The 23897-nt window shown below is 27.6% G+C and overlaps 4 protein-coding genes across 10 annotated transcripts; 1 reads left to right on the forward strand and 3 right to left on the reverse strand.

Moving 5' to 3' along the window:
• Nucleotides 1-663: 663 nt before the first annotated feature.
• LOC113552741 (GATA zinc finger domain-containing protein 14) lies at nucleotides 664-7979 on the reverse strand. Of its 7 annotated transcripts, none has more exons than XM_026955624.1 (9): nucleotides 7342-7557; nucleotides 6866-6944; nucleotides 4986-5175; nucleotides 3712-3877; nucleotides 3361-3622; nucleotides 3030-3148; nucleotides 2823-2954; nucleotides 1492-1626; nucleotides 669-1121 (listed from the first exon to the last, which is right to left on the reverse strand). In XM_026955624.1, the coding sequence occupies exons 1-9, from the start codon at nucleotides 7555-7557 to the stop codon at nucleotides 897-899; spliced, it is 1524 nt and encodes a 507-aa protein (XP_026811425.1). In that variant the 3' UTR covers nucleotides 669-896. The 7 variants fall into 7 exon arrangements, with proteins under 7 accessions (XP_026811429.1, XP_026811425.1, XP_026811427.1 ...); XM_026955626.1 differs by having other exon boundaries at nucleotides 670-1121; nucleotides 4986-5130; nucleotides 7342-7979; XM_026955627.1 differs by having other exon boundaries at nucleotides 671-1121; nucleotides 4986-5130; nucleotides 7348-7979.
• Nucleotides 7980-11798: 3819 nt separating this feature from the next.
• LOC113552135 (probable glutamine-dependent NAD(+) synthetase) lies at nucleotides 11799-14915 on the reverse strand. Its single transcript, XM_026954844.1, has 3 exons — nucleotides 14663-14915; nucleotides 13878-14134; nucleotides 11799-13792 (listed from the first exon to the last, which is right to left on the reverse strand). Exons 2-3 carry the CDS (start codon nucleotides 14124-14126, stop codon nucleotides 11885-11887), a joined length of 2157 nt encoding a protein of 718 aa, XP_026810645.1. The 5' UTR covers nucleotides 14127-14134; nucleotides 14663-14915; the 3' UTR covers nucleotides 11799-11884.
• Nucleotides 14916-16365: 1450 nt separating this feature from the next.
• LOC113551245 (NADH-ubiquinone oxidoreductase 49 kDa subunit) lies at nucleotides 16366-20151 on the reverse strand. The gene is made up of 11 exons (XM_026953372.1): nucleotides 19973-20151; nucleotides 19677-19902; nucleotides 19417-19618; nucleotides 19166-19353; nucleotides 18938-19101; nucleotides 18759-18878; nucleotides 17636-17765; nucleotides 17471-17567; nucleotides 17259-17399; nucleotides 17129-17182; nucleotides 16366-16518 (listed from the first exon to the last, which is right to left on the reverse strand). The coding sequence occupies exons 1-10, from the start codon at nucleotides 20053-20055 to the stop codon at nucleotides 17145-17147; spliced, it is 1389 nt and encodes a 462-aa protein (XP_026809173.1). The 5' UTR covers nucleotides 20056-20151; the 3' UTR covers nucleotides 16366-16518; nucleotides 17129-17144.
• Nucleotides 20152-20286: 135 nt separating this feature from the next.
• Nucleotides 20287-21135, forward strand: LOC113551246 (39S ribosomal protein L27, mitochondrial). Its single transcript, XM_026953373.1, has 3 exons — nucleotides 20287-20475; nucleotides 20583-20752; nucleotides 20816-21135. The coding sequence occupies exons 1-3, from the start codon at nucleotides 20418-20420 to the stop codon at nucleotides 21017-21019; spliced, it is 432 nt and encodes a 143-aa protein (XP_026809174.1). The 5' UTR covers nucleotides 20287-20417; the 3' UTR covers nucleotides 21020-21135.
• The last annotated feature ends 2762 nt before the right edge of the window (nucleotides 21136-23897 follow it).

The following is a 23897-nucleotide window of genomic DNA, read 5'->3' on the forward strand; positions in this document are numbered from 1 at the left end:
CAACTTATTCAGTTTTACAAATGTTAAATTTGCTCATTAGCTATTATGTTACGTAACAATATATATTTTATATTTTTACATTATAAAATATAAATTAATATAATATATCTATATATAATACCACGTTGTATAAAAATATTTTTTATCCTGTATAATATTTAATTTGATAAGTAGTTGTTAAGAATACCCATTTTATTAAAATTTAAACAGGCAGGTTTCATAAAAAAAATTGTGTTAGAAAAATGGTACAAAAAAAAAATAAAAAAAACCACGATCTTATATTTATATAATATGACTAGGAATGAAGTAACAATAATAGATGCATACGACTTACGTACAGTTCTATTAACTAAAAAAATCTTTCTCCTAAAGAAAGTTTAAAACACCGTTTTGTGTAAAATTATTAAAAAGTTTTCAAATAATTCGTACATATTAACAAATGCGTAAATTTGTTCTACTACCAATTATATAAAATAACATGTAAGTTAAGCACAGATATTGTAGTTCGTATCGTTCAGATATTCACATTTTAATTAAGCTGAATAATTTTTATAACTATGGTATAGTATACAACAAATTATATTGTATATTTATTTTTATTTATCAAAATATTCAATTGAATATTATTGTAATATTGTAGTATACTTAATTTTAATACCATATTATAGGTATACTTAGTCATGAAAAAAAGTAATTGTATTTCGTAAGAATGATATTAATTTGAATAGATAATCCATTTTTTTTAAAATATAGATAACATCACAAATGTAGTATAAATGACACACTAAATAATGTACAAAATGTTTTTTCCAGAACTATCACAATTTTATGTATTATATATTATAATAATTATTATAATATCGACCGCATGGTCTAGGTGATGAAAAAAAAAGACGCTAAATGTTGGTTTTCGAGTTGTAGTAATGTACCGTGGAAGGCGGAAGGACCCATCGAGATGCTCTCAATTCGATCAAATGCAGTAGGGTCTTTTTCACAGATGCCGAACAGTCGCCTGTCAGCATCACGTCCCGAATGGATACGTATAGTTGTTTCAGTGTGTCCGGAACCTCTTGTTCCAGATCTCGTCCAATGCCATTCACGATGTTAAATAGGCATTCGATCTGAAACGAACAACAAAATCTATTATTCGATATCCTGGTCCCTGGACTATAACTCTCTAGGTAGTTAATATTTGTTAATAATTCGAAATATTATCAATATCAACAAGTATTCGATTATTTTAAAATACCTACATTTTAATTAATTTCTTTGGCTAATATGTTATAATATTGTTAAGTACTACAACTATTATAATATTACATTTTTTATTATAAAAACAGCATTTTTATTTTACCTCTATTTTTCAGGTATAGTACAAATTTATTTTCATTAAATAGTAAATACCTATTATGTATTAATTGTTTAACATGGTGTTAACAATTATTTGGTTAATTACGTTTTCGAAACTCTTATCATGTAGTTTTTTATTACTTCTTCAATCGTGTTCTTCTCCTTGCTGGGCGTTAAGCAGTGTTCGCAAATTTTTAACAGTAACATAAGCAGAGCTTGTTTACGAGAGTATGCCTCTTTCTCCATCCTGTTTAACAACACTTTATTTTGTTTCATCTACAAATACATTAAAACACAAGCAAATTAGTTATTGTTTAACAGTTACAGTCAATAAGTCAAAATACAGCATACATATTTATATTTATATATACGAGTATAATGAGTATATTATATTATATTATATTTATATTTATTTGATAATATTTACACTCAAATAACAGTTATTTTCGTTTATAAATGAATACGATGGAAAAGTAATAGTAATTATGAAATGATGATTGCCATAGAAGCTATTTGCTTTTTAGACAAACGTTGTTTTTTTGAAACAAACAAACAAGAATAATAATATTAATTCAACTATATAGTTCCATATACCTATCACACAATACAAATATTAACAAATTATATCTATCACATAAATAATAATCATTACGATCAATTAGACTAAGTTAAACATAGTAAAGCACATCAAACAGTACATGTACAATGTACATAGTATATAATATACATATATGTTACGGACTACAGGCAAAGTATGCAATTTGGACGTTTTTTACAATGCCCGGGCATTATATAAAATGGCCTTCGTATATTGAGAAATAAAGAGAATATTATATTTAATAGTAAAGTATTGTCAAAATATGATGAATAATTATGGACGTTAGGAAATTACTGTTTGATATTGACGAGATTGTGTCGACTATCAAAAAATATGTTTAATCTGTTTAACGACAACCTTATACTCGTGCTTGCTTAATATCTGTGATCTGTCGTCTTTCTGTTCGTCTATTTTCTGTATAAAAATGTATAATAAAAATCTTAAAGAGTTATATGTGATTGACGATTAGGTTCCAAACACGGGAGTGCAAGTGCAAAATACCTGAGCGACTATGCACATCAAAATGCCATAGCAGTACATGCGAAAATAAATAATATAAAAATAAAATAAAATAAATATAATAATTATATTTTCTAATAATAAAAATATATTATTCATTACATTTTGACAATACTTAATATTAAATATTATATTATCTATATTTGCCAATATACGAAGGCCATTTTAGATAATGCCCGAACATTGTAGAAAACGCCCAAATTGTATACTTTGCCCGTAGGGCTGTAAAATACACATTTTAACATTTCACTATTTTGATAATATGCAAATAATATGCAAACGCGACAAAGAAATGTTAATTTTTTTATCAATCAATAAAAATACGAGTATTGTTTAATTTTTAAATTTTACTTACTCCTTTATACATTTGAAGTACGAATGTCGCGTACGAAAAAAATCTGGGTGGTTGTAAGAGTTTCTCTCGTTTTACGAACCACAATTGTATGGTGTTGATGATCATATTCACGTAAGTGTCTCTTGTATCTCTCTATTACAATGTTAAATTCTTAAAATTAATAAAAATTGTTAATGCTTTTCAGGACGACGTTATAAAAAAAATCACCTCAATTATGTAAAGGGATAAATTAACCGAAGGCGTCATGGTATCTTGATTGTTAACCACGTGTTCAATTATTTTCAATGCCAAAAGCATTAAATCTTTTGTTGGTGAATTTTTCGTATCTACAATAGAAAATACAATTAATAATATTTTTGTATGGTATAGGTCGAAACTTGAATATTGTAGGCTAAAAAGATCCTCATAATATTATACGGAATAGAAATAATTATATTGTAAAACTATTTCAAAATGTAAATAAAATCTTAAGATCAAGATGGTGCATTTTACATTATTGAAAATAAATGGTACAGGTTAAAAATGTTTAACTCCATACCTTTAACTATACGTTTTGCCATATCATTTATATCTTCAGGAAAACAATTTAAGTCTTTGACATAAAATTCATTAGGTTGACATTTCCATGAAGCACGTGTTTCTTCGGAAGTATTTTGGTAGTATTTACTGTCTGGACCGTTATATGTTTTGGATCTCCTAAGACTGAAGTCATTTTTTGGATCCATCGCACATTTATTTAGTTGGTCGTTCAATGTAGGTTTTGATTTTTGTTTAGACTCTTTGAATTGAACTTTTGGACCCTAAAATTGTTCTTAAATTACACATGTCGTTCTCACAATCACTAATCAAAATATTCACAGCAGTAGCCATTCAACTTGTTAATAATTACCTGAGTATCTTTTTGTTGTGCATTGTATTTCATTTGTTGACAATTATTCTTATATGCAAAATTATTTTTATAATCGTAACTTTTCTTTTGACTATTTGGTTTAATATCGTTCGTATAAAATGTCCTCGATCTTGATAATACCGCATTAGCATTGTGTCGAGTTCCTCTGAAAAGATTATTACAATATTATTATTTAAAGTTTTTATTAAATTTTCTGGACAGATATAAAATAATATCAAAATAATATTAAAATGTTCCTAGAATATTAAATTATTTCTAATAGTTACTGAATAAAAGTGTTTATACCTCTTATAAGATGTATACAGTGGTGCTGATCCTTTTTTAAACCACTGAGGTAAACCCTATTTGAGGGTACCACCTACCCACCCACCAAAGCCTGATTAAGGGAGGGGAGTATACGATATCTTCTCTACATCGTGCCTGCTTACTGCATTAAATGCATTTTGCTTATCTGTTGTCTACTTCTTTGTACGAATTATTTACTATTTAGTATTTACAAATTACAACTATATCAAAGAAAATTACTCAAAACTCATTAAAAAGTTCTAGGGTATTAACCCACTTGCCATACGTGATCGGCGCCACTAGATGTATACAAATGATTTTACTATGTCAATGATGATAAATTTCAATTTTATGACTAAAATTTTGTGATTAATGATAATAATGAACACAGTGGTATAGATAAACATTATACTGATATACAGTTGTCAACAGAAATAATAAGTCTTTATGATCTATTATAGTGATTATAAAACTATTTATTTAAAAATAATTTTAATAAATTTATAAGTGTTTTTATAATGTACCTAATACACTTATTGTGTGTATGATGGGTGGGTATATATATATATATATTTATATTTATATTTATAATCAATATTTCAGGCAATATTATATTCGTTTATATAATTTGAAAAAATATAAATATCTTAAAATAGGAGTGTGTAAAAGTACCAGAAATTATCATTTCTTTCCAAATATGCTGGAACGAAAATAAAATGATGTTAAGTAAATAGATAAATAGATTATAAATTATAATTATTAAATAATATATAATATACAATATTCTTATGATTATTAGTATTTTGAATACATTTCTACTTAATTATCGTTATTTATATATTATACTTAAATATATAGGTATATATATATATATTATATATATTTATTATTTATACTTTATAAATAATAATATGTATCTGATATTCTAATGATTAAATTTATTACATAAATAAAAGAACAAAACTCACTCTTGTTTCACACCGTTTGCAATGGACTGAGGAGCTGTATTGGAACGTTCTAAGGAAAACTCTTTAGCATGCACGTTCAGCTTACTGCAATCTTCAAATATGTCTGATGCATCTTGAATATTTTTCGATTTCTGCGGTCCGTTGGCTACATATACATTATCACTGTTATTATTTATGTCACCTCGAACACCTACGTCATGCCAAATTCACGCTTTTAATAAAATGGACTTCGTGCTAAACACCCAAACACATTATGTAGATAAGCAGTAAATATTAAGGTCCTAAATACCAATTATATAAAAAATAGTACATAATATATGAGTAAACATTAAATATATTATTATGTTAAAGCAGATGACAGGCTACTTGTCTTAGGTAGTTAGGTTACTAACCTCTACCTCTTGAAAGTATTAAAACTAATGTTAAGTGAATCAGGAACAAGGATTCTATGTGTGTCTGCCACAATGAAGGGAATATGTATAATTTGAAGGAGACAATTACGAGTGAGAGTGCACTCTCTTCTTTTATTTTAATGAGGGGGGCAATAGTTTATTTTTTCCTACTAGATTTTTATTTTAAAACATCATTTCCCTCAATCCCCCCTCCCCCCGAGAATTTTCTCTAAATGACACCGATTCATAAATGCACCTATGGTAGTCTACCTACTGATTGAAATTATTCGATTTACATGAGTTTTTCTTAAATATTTCATTTCTATATAATTTGCTTAATAACCTTGTTCAGAGTTCTTATAATTGCTAGTCCAGATACGTTGGAAATATAACATAATACCTATCTAAGTTCTTACGTTGCACGTGTGTTAGAAAAAAATAGATCATTGTCATGACTTTTTTAATTTGATATTTGTGTGAACACAGAAGTTTAAAATCTGTGATGAAGCACGTGTGACTAATGAATTTCTATAAACCATAAGTAAAATTTAAAACAAGTTTTAAATTTTAATGAATATCATACTTATCTCATTAATTTATTTTGATAATGATTACCATAAATTCATGTGAAATGGAAATTATATTTTTTGTTAAAAACTGGTAGTGTTGCTATAAATTACACACTTACAGAGAGATTTTTGATAATCGTAAATCATTAAACGTATCTTTAAGATAAAGTAGTTTAAAACGTTATGATAAAAATATATACAACTCGTTAACAAATTATACATGCAATACTGTGGACATTTGATTATAATCTAAAGAATACATTTATCAGAATAGTATATTAATATTAAAATTGTTAGTTATCTCCTATTTCAATTGAAAAAAAAAATACATGAATCCTGACTGAATAATTTGTGAAATGTTATAAATGTAGTAGTTATTTCTATCAATCTTTCTTTAATAATTTTAAATTATTTAAGTATACATAAAGAAATTAATTATAGTAATATAATGAGCGTTAAAATTTAAAATAATTACTCCGGTTTCATTGTTACATCGTTTATACGTGAATGGGTGTATAAAATAATTAATACCTACCTACTTTACAGATTACGCGAGTAAAATAAAAAGTAGATTTGGTGAGTGTGATTTAAAGAACACAAAAGTTTTATAATATGGTCTTAACGAAGCACGGCCAGCACGTTACATTGAAACAAACACGACAACAGAAACCATTCCAATTAAATGAATCAATTTGTTAGTCATAATAATAATAATAATAATAATACACGTCATAATTATTATATGGTAGAATAAAATATAAATTTAATGTCACACAGCACAAATTAAAACTTCAAAACTAATTTATTAATTCGTTCAAACTGTTCACTACATATTTATTTGTTAGTATGACAAACACAATTTATTAAACATTTATATACTATCGTACTATAATATTATAAACTATACGTCTATACATACTCGGTGGACGATAGATTGCAAGCGTGGGATGTTTCTTTTGTCCTAAAACACTGCTATTACTCCTATTCAGATAGCCTCCCTGACCAACATAGAAGACAAGTATTAAGATAATAATAATAAATTGTTCGCATAAACATTAAAAATATTATACGATTGATTATTAACATTGCAACATAGGCACTCGGTGCTGTGTTTGATCCTTATATATAAATATTAATATATTATAAATACATAATTATATATATTATATAAATGATTAAATGAATAGGTAGTATTTTATTAATGAGATGTGCGCATACAAATTATTTAAATAATAATAATAATATACAGAGATCGTTATAGTTATATTATTATGTCCTCGAGTTAAGTACAGTTTTATCAAACGTTTTCGGTATTGTTCGCTCGGAACAAAATATTATTATAATATAATATGTAAGTCAAGTATACTTATATTAAGTATATTATTATATACGCACAGTTACCTCTTGCGTGTTACTATGACGTGTAGCAGACGGATTTTGCGGGCTGCAGGCGACGAAAAAGCTCCTCTGGCGATTCAACTCATTTTCCAGTTGTTTTTTGGTTTTTGGATTCGACGGATTACTTGCTGTAACTCGCTTGTACTTCCGGAAACTATTATTATTTCCACCACCGCTGCTGTTGTTGTTACCCTGACTGTTATTGGTATTCATAATTCTTGCCCTTCGCACCGCCTTCGCCCGACAACTACTTTTGTGTAATGGTTTATTACTTCCCGTACCTGAATAGCATAAGGTTTAGAAACTAAAAAAATTGTTTGATAATTAATGCTCGGTTGTCGTCGCGCATGAATAGTATCGAAAACGTTTTCGCCGGTATGTGATGTTTATCACATATAAGTGAGGGCCGGCAGTCGTCGTGTAGAAAACGACAATAATTTTAATATTACAAGAAAAACGTTAAAATCGCCTAAACACGCAGGAAATTCGCATCCGTTAAATGTTATAAAATATTATATGAACTATTGTAAAATAATATAGTTTATTTTAATTACGAACGGTTTATACAAAGTAGTCGCCGGACGACGAGGGCGGACCGCGAAAAGCCGAGCGCCGAGTGACTGCGAGCTAGCACAACTAGCTAGTCGTCGACATCATCGTAGTCGTATAATAATATTAATATATGCCAGTACATAGTGTATACCTATTATATTATGTATTATGTACAATTAAATATATGTATGTTTATATATACATATATATATATATATATATATATATATATACGTGTGTGTGTGTATTTTTATATATATATATATATAAACATATATATATAGGTACTCCTTCAGCGAAGTAAATACAGAGTGACTGCGGCGCAAAGCCAACCGAACCTGCTCAAAACTTACATAAATTGTATCTCGATTAAAAATCATTCAACGATTTTATTAATTTGTCATAATAATTTATAAGAAATTAATTTTAAACGAAAAACAATCAAAATAATAATAAAAAAATAAAAAACGGCAAAGGTGCTATAAGGGTTTCGATCGCAAATACCGTTAAAGTTATGCTTATTGTGAGCACACTGTATGTTAAGTTGTGGCAATACCGCTATACGCGCGTCGTGTGTAACAAGAGTAAAACGTAAAAACATCACTTAACTCCGGTGCAGAACACTTGTCTATAAATAACTGCACGCGCCTGACGATTCATTCTGTATGCATTTTTTTTTCTACTTGACTCGGCGCACGCGCCATATCAACGCAAACGTTTAAAGAATAAGACGACGAGTCAAATGCGTATTATTACGACTATTTTATTCGGAAACGAAAGAAAGACGCTCTAAGCTGCCATCGGACAGGCCACGGTTGCTTGTTTGAACGTGTCTTAAAAAATCGTATTCCTCATACATACAACCAACGTGACAAACACGTATCTAGCATTTAATGGAATCTATCTAAAGATAGAAAATTTAAAAAAAAATGTATTTAAATTTATTGGAAATGGCCCATTAGAACTTTGATCATGCGTGTGAACCGCATTTTAGAAAACTTATTATGGTTTCACTGTTACCATTGCGTACAGAAAAACTATTAGATATATCCTACAATACCAACAAATAGACATTTTTGAAGAAATGCCAGCTAATGCATTTTTCAACTATTTTTCTTTAGAACCATTATCATGCACAAATAACGTTCGATTTATCGTTGCTTTAAAAATACAGTATATTGCAATGCACCAATATTCTGTATCGAAGTGAGATGAGCAACTACGAAACGAGTGTTCTACGATCTTCGGATGATCCTACTTAAATAAAATGTTTCAAAAACATAATATAGATTCTTTAAGTTCTAAGTGAAATAGTGATGAGGAATTTATTTAGTACCTATTTAGCTTAACTATGGTACCTACTACCTACCACCTAATGTACTAATGTTTCTCTGGGCTCTGGAAGAGTTATTAATATCGTACCTACTCTATTTTAATGCCGAAATTTATAAATTTTATCATACTACTATAACTTGTAAGTTGTCTTTTTATAATAGCTTTAATTAAATCTTAAAATCACTTTATTATTGTTATTGTATTCAGTATCCAGGATTTATTTTACAGGGGTGTTTTAAAATGTATTACATTGTTATGGTAGGCGGGGGCTCCACCCCCCACTCCCCTATTTACATTAGGTAACAAATACCATGTATTGACATAAATTATTATATTTAGACAGTATGAGTAAGATCTACAAATTGTATAAAACTTTTATAGTATTTAAACTATAACTAAAATATTAACTTTTATATTCTAAATCACATAAAATAAATAATACACTATGTCACTATATATAACACTATACCAACAACTATACTCTATAGTATTAAAAAAACATAAAATTGAATAGAATGAATATAATGATACACATATTATGATTACTTACCTATTTGAATTATAAGCGACGGCATTGGAGAGCAAATTCGTCAAAAATCTCTGCTGTAGATATAGGTATATCTCTATGGATATTCATTAATTTTTAGCCATTCAGACTGTTTTCTTCAACGGTATTTCTTAAATAACTTTTAAGTCTAAGGAGAGTTGAAAATGAATGTTATTCACTCTTAGATGTAGTGACAAGGATCGTTGTCCATATGACCAACAGCCAGTGAATTGTAGGAAAAATTAGGGTATAATGTAAGGCGCTGTTTAGCATTGTTTGCGATATATTGAGAAAATTTTTGTGCTGTTGGAAATATATTTTTATGTATATAATTATATTATATAATCTCAGAATCTGTTGAAAAGTAATAATATTATTTATTTTAAAATTATATTTAAACATTATTATGTGTAATTAGTCTTAAGTATACATAAGTAGTTTAGGTAGATGATGTGTAAAAATTAGGTAATTTATTATCATAATATCAACAAAAAAAAGCTATTTGGAATAAAATTAGTATAAAATAACTATATAATCTAATAAATATTTTTACATTTAGATAAGAGTTATAATTTTTAACTGTGATAGAGGGGTAAGTAGAGGAAATGTAATGCGTTCAAAATGTTCACAAAAATCATTAGAATATAGACCACGGAAAAATAATAAAACTACAATTATGAATGATTATTTCTTGCCCTTTAATGAGCAAGTTTGGAGTTTGATCGTTTGATCAAATAAAACAAAATACGGCCGATGGGGGTGTTCTAACGCCCATATCGCCCCCCCTCCTAAATATGCCCTTGATTGTATTTATATTTTGAAATAATTCAATAAAATCTAAATACATTTTAACAATAGAACACCCAATTTATTTTACAAAAAATAATCAGTTTTTTACTTTCTAATATATTTTTTATGATAAAAATAATTTGTGCGATATTTGTACCTTAGATTATTGCTAATTATAAGTAAATATAAATATAATATGCTAACTGTATATTGACCAGCAATATTAGATAATTTACTAATGAGAATGGGTCCAGTTACCTACTATAGGAAATTACAAATAATAAGCAAACATGTTTTTTTAATTATACATAGGAAAGTATTATTTTTAAATAAAAACAAATTTTAGTTTATAAATTTTTAACGAACAGTATATTTTAAGATATATATATATCTAAATTGCTACGGTAATAATTTATTTTACTATTTATAAAATGGTAAGCTGAATAAATTTTACCCGAAAACATTTATTTTATTAAATTATTAATATTTAATTATAAATTATAATAATACCTATGTATTATATTTATCAACTTTTGAGTCAATATCGATTTAGATATTGTAGAATGGTATAAGTAGGCAATAGTATAATCTAATCTAAATGTTGTGAAAATATATTTTTCCATAGAAAATTAATTAATAAATAATATTATAGGTATACGTAAATATTAAATACATTTTTAACTACAAAATAAAATTTGCAATTAATGCTTTTGATAAATTTTGTAATTTGAAGCAAAAAATGCTTATAACAAGAATCATTCCTAATTCCTATGTAACTTTAAAATTTTTTAAAAGCTATAATAACAATTTATGAAGAATCTTGTATTAATTGTATTACATATTCTTTTTAAGTTTTTTGACTGATCGAAAAATTGTTTATACACATTAATAAAAAATGTTAATGTACCTACTTAAACATTTCTAGAAAATTAGTAGGTTTTTGAATTCTTCAACTCATAGACTGGTATATTAAAACTTGGCTACATAACAATGTATGGAAATTTTTATTTTGTCTCTCTTTGAGTTTGATAAAAAAAAAAAAAAATTAAAAATTAAATGTAATTATTTTAGTATTTTTAATATTTTAATCATTAAAAATTGTAATGAAATAAATCTATACTAAAAATAAATGTTATTAATTTATTACTCTTCTTACAATAATTAGCATGTGATTAAAATAACATGAATATAATCTACTTTTGATTTATCTAGGTAATAAAAATATAAATAGTCTTCTGATAGTATTTAAAATATAACTAAAAAAAGAATAAAAAAGAATAATAAATAATAAAAAATAATAATCAAACAATAATTCTATTAAACATTTACTGCATATTTTTCACTTCTGTTTGATTCTAAAGATAAATGGTACCTAGAAATTTCATTTTTTTTATCATTAAATTCTTCAACTTTATGATCGATGCACCTGAACTGCCATGGCCACATAACATTGTATAGAAATGGACGATGGTCAAACCGGTTGTCATCAGGACTATATGCTTCAGCATGATAACTAGGAGTCAAGATTGTCATCTTATGTCTGTTTATAGCATAACATCTAAAAAAATGTTTTACTTTTTCTGCAATTTGTTCAGCCGTATACTTATCACCCCACAATAACAACAATTTACAAAACATACTGTATGGGCCACAATAATTTTGCTTTCTTAACTTTCCATAAACACAAAGCTCATCATAAGTCATGCCCATATCCACTTCATCTGACTGTGCAATGCGTCCTGCTATCAGGGGCTCTAATTCTGCTGTAGGAGTGGCATTTATTATATCATCAATTGATGACAATGAATACTTAGATCTAAAATATCTAAGAAACAATCTGAGATCACATTTTGATATGCCACCAATTGGATTTATATCAGCACTTGAACAGTCATATTTTGTCATATATCCTCTAAGAGCTTCATCGACATTAGCTGAACCTAAGACTAATAGTCCTCCTTGTCTACCACGGACCCAAAGCATTAATTGAGCAAACAAATATGTCAGAACCATTCTCAATCGAGCCTGTACATTTTGTAGAGCAAGAGATTCACGTGGAGATCCACCATACACTGCAAATTGTGGTGTTTTACCAGTTAGACCAACAAAAATAGAAATTACAGAAGAAACAACCTTATCAATTACAACACTCAAATGATAACTAGATATCTGAGAAGATAATTCTTCTGCTCGTTTTTCTGTTTGAGTAGACGAATTCTCAGTGGCCATATAACAAGTTGTAAACAATTGATTGCATAACTCTTTTGCATTTGGAGGGAAATAATTTTGTTGACCAACTATTGTACGTACTTCATTCAAAACTTGTGTGTCGCCGTCTTTACACGCTTGATATATTAAATTGCACATCGAAAATACTATGCATGCTGTACTTGATGAATCAATACCACCACTTAATGGTAAAAAGTATCCACCTTGCTTAGAACGTCTCAAATAATCCCAAAGCCAACATGCTGGTCCTAAGGCAATCTCTTCTTCAGGGGATAAACATTTAAAGTCTGTCAAAATGGGATCTGGTATTTTTCGTGTTTTTCTTGATAAACTAAAGTCGTGTACATTAACTCTATAGTATGACTCTGAATTAGAGCTAGATCTAGACCTTATTGCATTTCTATAACTACGAATATCTTCTAAGTCAATAGTAGCACATGTGACTTCTACTTCTTTTAGATTAAATTGAGTACCAACTTTTATTAAAGAACCATTCATCACAATATTTGAACAACCGTTGAAGTATACACGCTGGCCATCACATCCTCTGAGATTACTATACAAATAACATCCACCATTTTTAAAAGTGGCAGATTTAATCAGATCTAAGACAATTAAAGATTTACGCAATTCCATATATGAGCCAGAACTATTAACAATTATTTCAACGCCATCCGTACATAATGGGATATGTGTACTGTTTGGAGTCCACAATTCTTCACATATTTCATATCCAATGCATGTATCAGAGGTGGCGATAACAGCATCTCCAAAAGGTACAATAGTTTGGCCTGTATGCTTTTGCACAATTCGAGGTAGATAAAAATCTTCAACTGTGCGTAATTTTCTCCAAGGAGTAAACCAACGAGATTCTCTATAATTACCAGAATCACACATTTGTAACTTGGGTCTAATCAATAATATACGCTTGTTAAGAAATACAACTCGGCAATTGTAGGTAGAGTTCTTGTGCATCACTGGCATGCCAACATCAATCTAAATATGTGTTTTTTTAAATATTATTAATGTATTTAAAAAACAAATAATGATATAGTATGATTAAATAATTTCTGTAACAAACCAAAATATCTGATGAAGATTGATGAACCATTATTTCAATCAGAACTTGCCAAGAGTGTAAAAGTGTATCACTCTCAAGGAAGTGATCTTCACAACTGTAGCCACATATTTCAAGTTCAGGCCCACTACGATATGTTGCATTGAATTGCTTTGCAATTTCAATGCTTTCCAATATACGACGTTTATTACCATCAAAATCTAATGACCATTGATTCAAGCAGCTTACAGCTACAGTAGCTAAGCGACCCATTTTTAAAACTGAAACATAATTAAAAAAGTAGAATAAAATATTTTCAATGCATCACACTTGACATTGGAAAATTAAGTTATGAAAAGAAGGAAGTACACAGTTAATTGAATATATTTTTTAAATGAGTTAATTAGAAATTGTAGTAAATTCTAAATTACTACTTACTAGACTTACAACCTACTACTAAATTTGTATGTATTAAAAACATTCTAAAAGAATATAAATTAGCATTTATACTAGTGTAAAAAATGCCAGAATATAAAAAACGAACAAAATCCTTAATAATATAATTTATGTTACTCAGTTATATCAATACTTGATTATTCAATATTATTTAATTTTTGATTTGTTTGTTTTTATTTGTCAAATTAAAATATTTTTTTATATTATAGAATTGTCATCAATGGATGGATTCTTCATTCAAATTGTTCATATTTTTTTTTTCATATAGCTCATACTCTTATTGTACTTACTGGTACAAATTGTGTATAATTTATAACAAATAAAAAATAATAATACAAATTATAGATACTCACAGTAGGTAACGTAGGTATTGAGATTCTACTTTAAGCACACACTGAAAATATTAATATTAACTATTAGTTATAACTAAAATTTCACACTGTTCAGTGCTCGCTAAAGTGTTTGATCAATAAATGAAAAATAATGGTCATCATCCATCGATCAATCAGTTTTTTCCATTATAAAACGTTATAAAATGCATGGAGCTTGCTGAAATGTCGTTTCCTTAGTTACACAGTAGGTACTACCAGTCTACTACCAGTACCATACTCCACAGGTCACTGAATAAAATGATAGATAGTATGATACACCTAACAGGAATGCGATGATAACAGTATTGATAATAGATTGATATTTTTTCAACTAATCATAGATATACATATACATATAGAATGAATTTTTAAAACGTAATTTACTAATTTAAGAATATTACGTAGTACTGTGGTAGTGTACTTACCTGTCGACTGTCGGTTATCTTACGATATAATTTATTATAAAGTGGAGTAATAAAAAACTGTTATAAATTTGTCATAACATTTTGTCTTGCTATTTTGTACTTTTACTAAAATATAATATATAAATATCATCCTTATGATTATGAGCCTGATAACCTGATATACAAGTTCAAAGAAAAGGTTTTTTAAAGAAAAGATATAAGTTCTAAATACACACTTTATGGTACAAGTAATAAATTGGTCATATAGATGCCCACATCTTTTAAAATGATTCAAAATCCGGGTGCCAAATAACACCAGGTTACAATTTTATGTTTTATCTAACCAGGACAAACCAACTTTTCGAAAAAAAAGTATATTTTTACAAGAATAATGCAAGACAACAATACTTCTTTATAGTATGTTAACCACATTTACCTATATTTATTTTAAGTGTTTGTTTTATTTTCACCATGCATAACTTTTTTATTATATATAAATAATAGTTATTAAATTTATGTTATTATATCTTAACACGTTGACAGACATCCACACTTCCATACTAATATACTAGTATAGAAGTCTGCGCGAACATCACTGCTATAGCAGTTGTGCACTTAATAGTAACTCCAGCATCACTTATGACTTTGTAGCTGATTAGTAATAGTAAATTGGCATCAACAATTTTTATTAAATAAAGTAGATACTCTCATACTGAACTTATTTTTGGTACTGTTATTTTTAATCTTGAATAATAACTTCATGTTATCTTTAAAAAATAACAATTAATATAATGTTTTATGCTTGTAAGATCACCAGTGCCGGATCTAGTATATTTTTTTACCTGGGACAAAGTTTAAAATTAACTCCCTCCCATAATTCAGCCTCCTCTATTATGCCACAGTTATACTTATGTACCAGTAACTCTCATTCCGTGATCATTGTTAATATAACTATGTTGAATTATCAAATTAAAAGTATTTAATTTGTAAATACTAGTGTAATAATAATCTAACAATAAATGATTTCAATTGTTTTGAAAAAATTAAAATATAATAAAAAAAGTATAAGTTTAAAATTTGAAATTTGCTATCCTATAATGATTAGTGCCCATGACATGGGCCCCGGATTCCCCCCTCTCTAGATCCGGTACTAAAAAAACACAACATAATTTTACATTACGTATATTATTATAGTTGTTTGTATTAATATGACTTGAAGAAAGTGTCATAAACAAGATTGAACCTAAAACAACAAGGGCTTATTAATTAAAAATAAATATATACAGTTAATCAACCAGTAGTCTTATACTACTGCAGTATACTTAGATAAAATTAGTATAATTTCAATATTTTTACAGCTTTATCTCTAGAAAAACACTTTACTTCATGATTTAATATATTATATAATGTACAGGAACAAGACTGCACTTGTGTCTGAAAAAAAACATAATTTATATACTTTTAGATTTAATTATCAATATGAATCTTGAAAGTTTTAAAAAATCAAATTATACTACTTATTATATTAAAAAGAATATTTATTTATAAAAGTTTTTGTCACCTACTGAGAATATTTGTTAGAATAACAAATACATTTATTGGAATATAATATATAACTATGATTTATTAAATAGTTACAAGAAATAATTTTATTACATTCTATCAAATATTATATGTACATAATGAGTAAAGAATGCTATTTAGTATTTATATAATTCAATTTTATTTTAAAATAATCTTTATTGCTAGGCTAAAACAACTATAATATATCAAATGTTTTTAAACATTTTATGGTTAAATAAAAACTAACGTACACAGAAAATATTTGATCTTTGCAAATAATTTTTCATAACAGATAAATTTAGTTATATCCGAATTTCATATAACACAATATTAATTATAATACACTAGATAATCTGGTAAATACAATAACTTTAGAATCAATAAAATGCGTGTACACTAAAAAATAATTTATTTTAATTCATTGAATAACAAATGACATTATATTAAGTTACTTAGCTTTGAAACAAGAACAAATACTTACCAGTAAACACAAAAACTTAACGATCAATTTCACCAAAGACAACGTCAAGTGTTCCTAAAAAAAAAAAATGTTGAATGCAATTGAGTCACTATTTAATATTGAAAAGTTATTGAAATAAGTTAGTAATTACCAATAATAGCGACAATATCAGCAAGGAAGTGTTTTTTTCCTATTTTCTCTAATGCAGCAAGATGTGCAAATCCAGGTGCTTTGATTTTACATCTATATGGTTTAGAAGTACCATCAGAAACTAAATAGACACCAAATTCACCTGTAAAAAATAATTAATAATTATCAACAACTATAAAAAAAAAAAAAAAAATAGTAATGTGTTTTAGTTACCCTTGGGTGCTTCAATTGCAGTATATGTAGCACCTGGAGGTACTTGATAACCTTGTGTAAACAATTTGAAATGATGAATTAAAGCTTCCATAGAGTTCTAAAAGTATAAATAAGTTATACAATAAACATTTTTAGTACTAAATATATTGCGTATTGATTTATTACTTTCATTTCTGATCTAGACGGTGTTGATACTTTCATGTCATCAGTTTTAATTTCTCCAGCTGGCATTTGATTCAAACACTGTTCAATAATTCTAAGTGATTGTCTCATTTCTGCAACTCTACATAAGTATCTGCAAATACAAACAAGTACATTAAAATATACAAAACACACAACATCACATAAAATACAATAGCCAATAGACACATATATATATATAACAATAAATTTATATTATCATGAAATAGTTCTTTATTATAACAGATGCAATAGATAATTCATTAAATACCACGGAATTCTTTTTCAATCAATTTAGAAAAAGTTGTATCCACAATAGTAATAAGAATTCAAAACAAGTGGATGATTAGATGACTTCAACAAATTTCAAACTAACTATAAACTGATAATTCCATCAAAACACATTACATTGCATTTATAATGAAATAAGTTTATTTTGGAACATTTTTAATTTATATTAAACATAACTTTTGAGCAAATTATTAAATTTTTATAAATTTTTTCAATATCATAATATTTTTATTAATCTGATAGTACCTATTTTAGTCCCAAAGTTGTCAATTTATATAAATTAAATTGTTATTCTCAGTTGTGTATACATTTTAATAGACAATTTTAAATAATATACTGACAAATATGTATACAAATAAATATTATGTAATTAGAAATTTTAAAAATTAAAAAAGTTCACTGAAGTTCATTACTTACACGGTAATATAATATTTAAGGTGTTATTTTTAAACTTTCATAATAATCGTATTGTTATCTTTAACCACACATTTAATGTTAAGTACATATGCGTATTATAAACTATTGTAGTCATATTTTATACACTTGTGGTCTGTGGTAGACAAAAACATTTAATTGCTAAATTAAATTAGTTTTTTTCAATAAAAAAGAAAATTATTAATATGAAGTTCTTAACATGATTCTTTAAAATTATTTGTTTTTTTATATTTATAATTGTATATTTTCAGTATAGTATTTTAAAGTATAGATGCATAATGTAACATTTTGGAGCACATTATGATATTTTTAACTTTTAAGAGCATATTTCCGATTTTTAGAGCATATCAATCTTAAGTTCTTAACTCTACTTATAACTAACCTGTCATAACAATCACCACGAGCACCGATAGGTATGTCAAAATCAACAAGATGGTATGCATCATAAGGCTGTGTTTGACGTAAATCCCATTTGATACCAGAACCACGTAACATAACACCACTAAAAAACAACATTATTTTATATTCATTAAAGTTTAAATAAATCAGCATGAAACTAACCTAAAACCTAAATTTAGAGCGTCTTCGGCACTCACAACACCTATATCACGTGTCCTAGCAATCCAAATACCATTATTTGTAAGCATATCTTCAGTTTCATCAATACGTTCCCCAAACTTTGATATAAACTGATAAATATCATCCATTAATCCAAGTGGTATATCCTAAATAAATATATTTTGATATAAATAGAATATATTCATAGTGTTACATATCATGTTTACATACCTGAGATACACCTCCAGGACGAATGTATGCAGCATGCATCCTAGCTCCAGATACTCTTTCATAGAATTCCATCATTTTTTCTCGTTCTTCAAATAACCAAAAGAATGGTGTCATAGCACCAATATCTAATGCATGTGTACCAATAGCCATAATATGATTTAACAAACGAGTAATTTCCGCAAACAAAGCTTAAAAAAAAACTCATTATTAATATCAACAAAGAATTTTAAAAAGGTAATTTATATTCTTACTTCTGATATACTTTGCCCTCAATGGTATATCAATGTTCAACAACTTTTCCACAGCCAACGAATAACACTGTTCATTACACATCATAGATACATAATCAAGACGATCAAAATATGGCAATGCTTGAGTATATGTCTTGTATTCAATTAATTTTTCTGTACCACGGTGTAAAAGTCCAATATGAGGATCAGCTCGTATAACAACCTACAATTTAGTAACCATGTAATACAATTATGATTTATTTGTTATTCATGAGTTTTACCTCTCCTGCCAGTTCCAGTACTAATCTAAGTACACCATGGGCAGCTGGATGTTGTGGTCCAAAATTGATGGTCATGTTTTTCACTTCTCGTTCAACAGGCTGCGGATTAGAATTCCATGCTTCCACCTTCCAATCACCTGCTTCTTCAGGTACAAACATTACAGGTCGTTCAAATTTTTTCATTTCTTCGACGCCCGGGTACCATTTTGATGCACTCCTAACGTGTCTGTAAGTAATTAATAGTTATGAGCATTATGTAGCATACATAATTTAATGTTGATCTAATGTTTACTTACTGATAGATTCGGTCATTTGCAGCCAAATACTTTGATAGGTGGCCCAAGTTATTTCTTTTCACTAAATTCAAAACTGAAACCATTTTTAATATGAAAATTGCTATGATACAAAAAAACCGAAATGGGAAACTGGAGAAAAGTTCCCTAGACCGTATCTCTATTCTCTATCGAAATTTTTTTGTAAGCGATTTAATTTAATCATTCGATATCACTCATTTCTGTAGGTCTTCCATGGAAGAATAAACAATATTACCAGATTTTTCAAAATATTTGATAATACCATGAGCCGGATTGATATTATCTACAAGCATGATTGTATTATTCAATAAAGTTGAAATTTATTACATACTTTCGTAATTTGTTAGAATCAAAACTTCATTTTCAAATTATTTATTATTTTTTAAAATAAATTCAAAGGTACTATAATATTTCTTTATTGGCTTACATGATGCTAAGCAATTTGTCATTTCCTAATCTCGTTTCAACAGTAGGGACATTATTATGTAAGTAAAAGAAATTATTGTATAGAATATTTTAATAGCTTAAATTAAAAATGAACTAAACTTATCAATAAATTACAGTTAACTGTGTGCTTAAATTATTTATTTAGTTCGTAACAGTGTTCGATATGCGTCCAAAAAATCCGGTACAAGTACAGCTAATGTCGGTGGCCGAGTTCGTCCTAAACATAGAGGTATCAGGTACAACGATGGCCTTGAAGTCCAAGCTGGCACCATGTTAGTATTGCAGAGGGAACTGAGATTTCATCCAGGTCTTCATGTAAGTTGCTACTAGCTTATTTAATTTTTGAAATATTTTATTAATATTTTTTTATACGTAAAGGTTGGTTTCGGGCGCAACGGCACATTGTTTGCTTTGGAACAAGGTAAAGTAGTTGTTTCATGTGAAAAGATGGATCCGAATTGGAATCATACTTGGGTTCAAAGATTTTATAACCACCGCAAAGGACAGACAATTTACAAAAAATTCTTTAATATTATACCAAAGCCACAACACAATCGATTTAAACTTGTTGAATCCATTTAGACTGTTGTTAAAATTAAGATTTTAGCCTATGAAACCTATTGCTGTAATTTTTTTGTAGAATTTTTTTTTAATTATATTTATATGAAATAAACATATAATTATTTAATATTTATTAATTTTAGTTTCAATTTTGTAATACATTTAATTGAATTTAATCAAACAATATTATCAGTAAATTCTTAAGAAAAGTGTATTACAATTTAAAATATTAATGAAAACAAGATATATTGTTATTAAATTCTTGTCTTTGCTATAGTTGATACATATTTTAGTATATACTTAAAGGAATCTTATGTAATAATGAGTACCTATACTGATCCCTTGGATGTATAAATAATATAAATATATTTATTTTTTAATGGACACTAACATGCAATGAAATATGATGTTGGAATATATATAAAATGGTCACACCAGGGCCAACGTTAGCATAACGTTATATATGAATTTACCGACTACATTTTGAAATCTAAAACAAAATCTGCAAGTGTTGTTTCTGTCAACTATCTCACACACATGTAACATGGAAAATGTTTTGTTGCATTCAGAATAATTCAATAATTAGAATAATCCATTTAATTATGTTATTGTAAAACTAAGAGTAAATTTATAAATTGTAAAATTTAAAGATAAAATTATTATCCGGGAATATTGGAAAATTGTATTGATATTTTAATTTTGAAGAAAGTTAGTATTTTAAAATTGTAATCTTTTTGTAGATTTTCAACATAACTTACTTCATGTTTAAAATATCAATAAAACAGTCCTAAATTCTCTAGAATCTAGGGCCCGGATCAGTGTTTCTTAACTGGTGCATAGGCGGATAGGCAAGTTTTGGCCTACCGGGAAATATTTATAAGGGCCTCATAGTAAACATAATGAAAAAAATATATATAGAGGTATTTTTTTTAAATATATTATTTTTAAGCAAACAATCCTTTCTTACTTCTGTTGGAAAATAAATTTTAAAAAATCTATTAAAATATTATATTACAGAATTTAAAATGTACAATTTTTTACCTAAGCCTTAAGGTAGTCCAAATAACAATTTTTCTGATGTTTTTTTTTTAATTTTCATGCTCACTTTACGAGTATAAATAAGTTTCCAATCGATAAAACCTTCGGAAAATGGACCAGTTCCATCACCATAACAAATACAAATACAACAAAATAAAGCTTTATGTTTGAAACTATAAGATACCCATTTACGATTCTCACCATCATTTCGATTAAAAGCTTTTGTTGGTGCAAAAGGAATATCAAACTTTGGTTGAATATGATGGAATGACCAAAATTTTGAAAAATTTGCCAGTGTTGGTTTTTTAAAATAGTTTTCAGATAATGCTAAAAAAAATAAGAAACTTAATAACATTTGTTACAATATTAATTATTATCATTTAGCTATTGTGTATAAAAAATTGTACCACTATTAAGTTTATTCAATTAATTTTCAGCTCATTTAAAATGTGAATCATCACTATCATTTTCTTTGTCTGTGGTTAAAATATCTAAGAAAATAAAATAGGAAGATTAGATAACTGTTATTTAATTTAGCAAATATCTAATTAAACTATGTATACTACTTAGATTAATTATTATTTGAGATTCAAATATTGAATTATCATTAAATATATGCACCTGATTTTTAGATGCTTTTGAAAGTTAATAATTTTCCAAGTAGGTATTATACATTAATTGTATAGATAAAAAATGTTTTATATCTTACTGTTTATAGTAGGGCGTTTATTTTCTACAATAATTGTTCCACTATTGAGTTTATTCAATTGATTTTCATCTGATTTAGAATGTGATTGATCATTGTCATATTCTTTGTATGTGGTTACAATTTCTATCATAAAACTTTTTATGAACATGTAAGTATGTAACTAGTGACTGGTGTTAAACCCAGTTCTTCCTGAAGTTCCTTATTAAACTTCCTTCTCCATTCATTTGTTTTTATATCACGAACTGGTGCACATATCATTCTCCATATTTTATTTTCAAAAGTTCTAAGTCGTCTCACTGTCACATTTGTTGTTAGTACACCCATACACCCATAAGTGAGAGTGGGTCTAATTATCGTCGTGTATAGTGTTAGTTTGGTTTTCTTGGAGAGAGCTTTGGATTTGATGAATTTGGACAGTGCAAAGGAGGCTCTTTCTGCCTTTACTATCCACACACACCAATCTCACATGACTATTGACTAATATCATTCTTTGTACTGAGCAGTACTCCTAGATATTGGAATTCATCATCTCTTTCAAAAGTAATTGCATCTAGGTTGTCTTGGTATGGTTCTCCGTCGATAAGCTCCATTAAAAATACCTAATAGTGAAATATGTACTGAAAGCATAATAACATAACGTAACATAATAATATGTTACGTATGTAACGATGATCAATGCTAAGTACGTATTAGCATATAGAAATAAATTCTTATATAAACTATTTATGTTTCGCAAAGCTAGAGAAGCGTTTCTCCTTGTGCAAAATCTAAAAAAAAAAGGCTAATTTTCTGTTAGCCCAACTACCAGACGATGCGCGAGGCTGCGATTACCGCTGGTCTAACTCCATTATCTAGATTCTAGACCAATGGTTTTCAACCTGTGTGCCGCAACACGCTGATGTGCCGTAGGCGCTATTGTAGTGTACCGCGAAAAATCTATTAATAGTTTTATAAGTATGTAATTATTTGTATATATTGGTATATATATATATAAAATATGTTTCACATATTACATGGATTGGTGTGCCGCGAAAATGTTGTAGAAGTTGAAGTATGCCGCATGGTTAAAAAGGTTGAAAACTACTGATCTAAACTATACATGTTGACGACCGCCGTCTTCAGTTAATCTCCGTCGTCAGTACTGTTAAACGA

Source organism: Rhopalosiphum maidis, chromosome 2 (assembly GCF_003676215.2).
Source record: "Rhopalosiphum maidis isolate BTI-1 chromosome 2, ASM367621v3, whole genome shotgun sequence".
In the NCBI taxonomy this organism is placed as follows: domain Eukaryota; kingdom Metazoa; phylum Arthropoda; class Insecta; order Hemiptera; family Aphididae; genus Rhopalosiphum; species Rhopalosiphum maidis.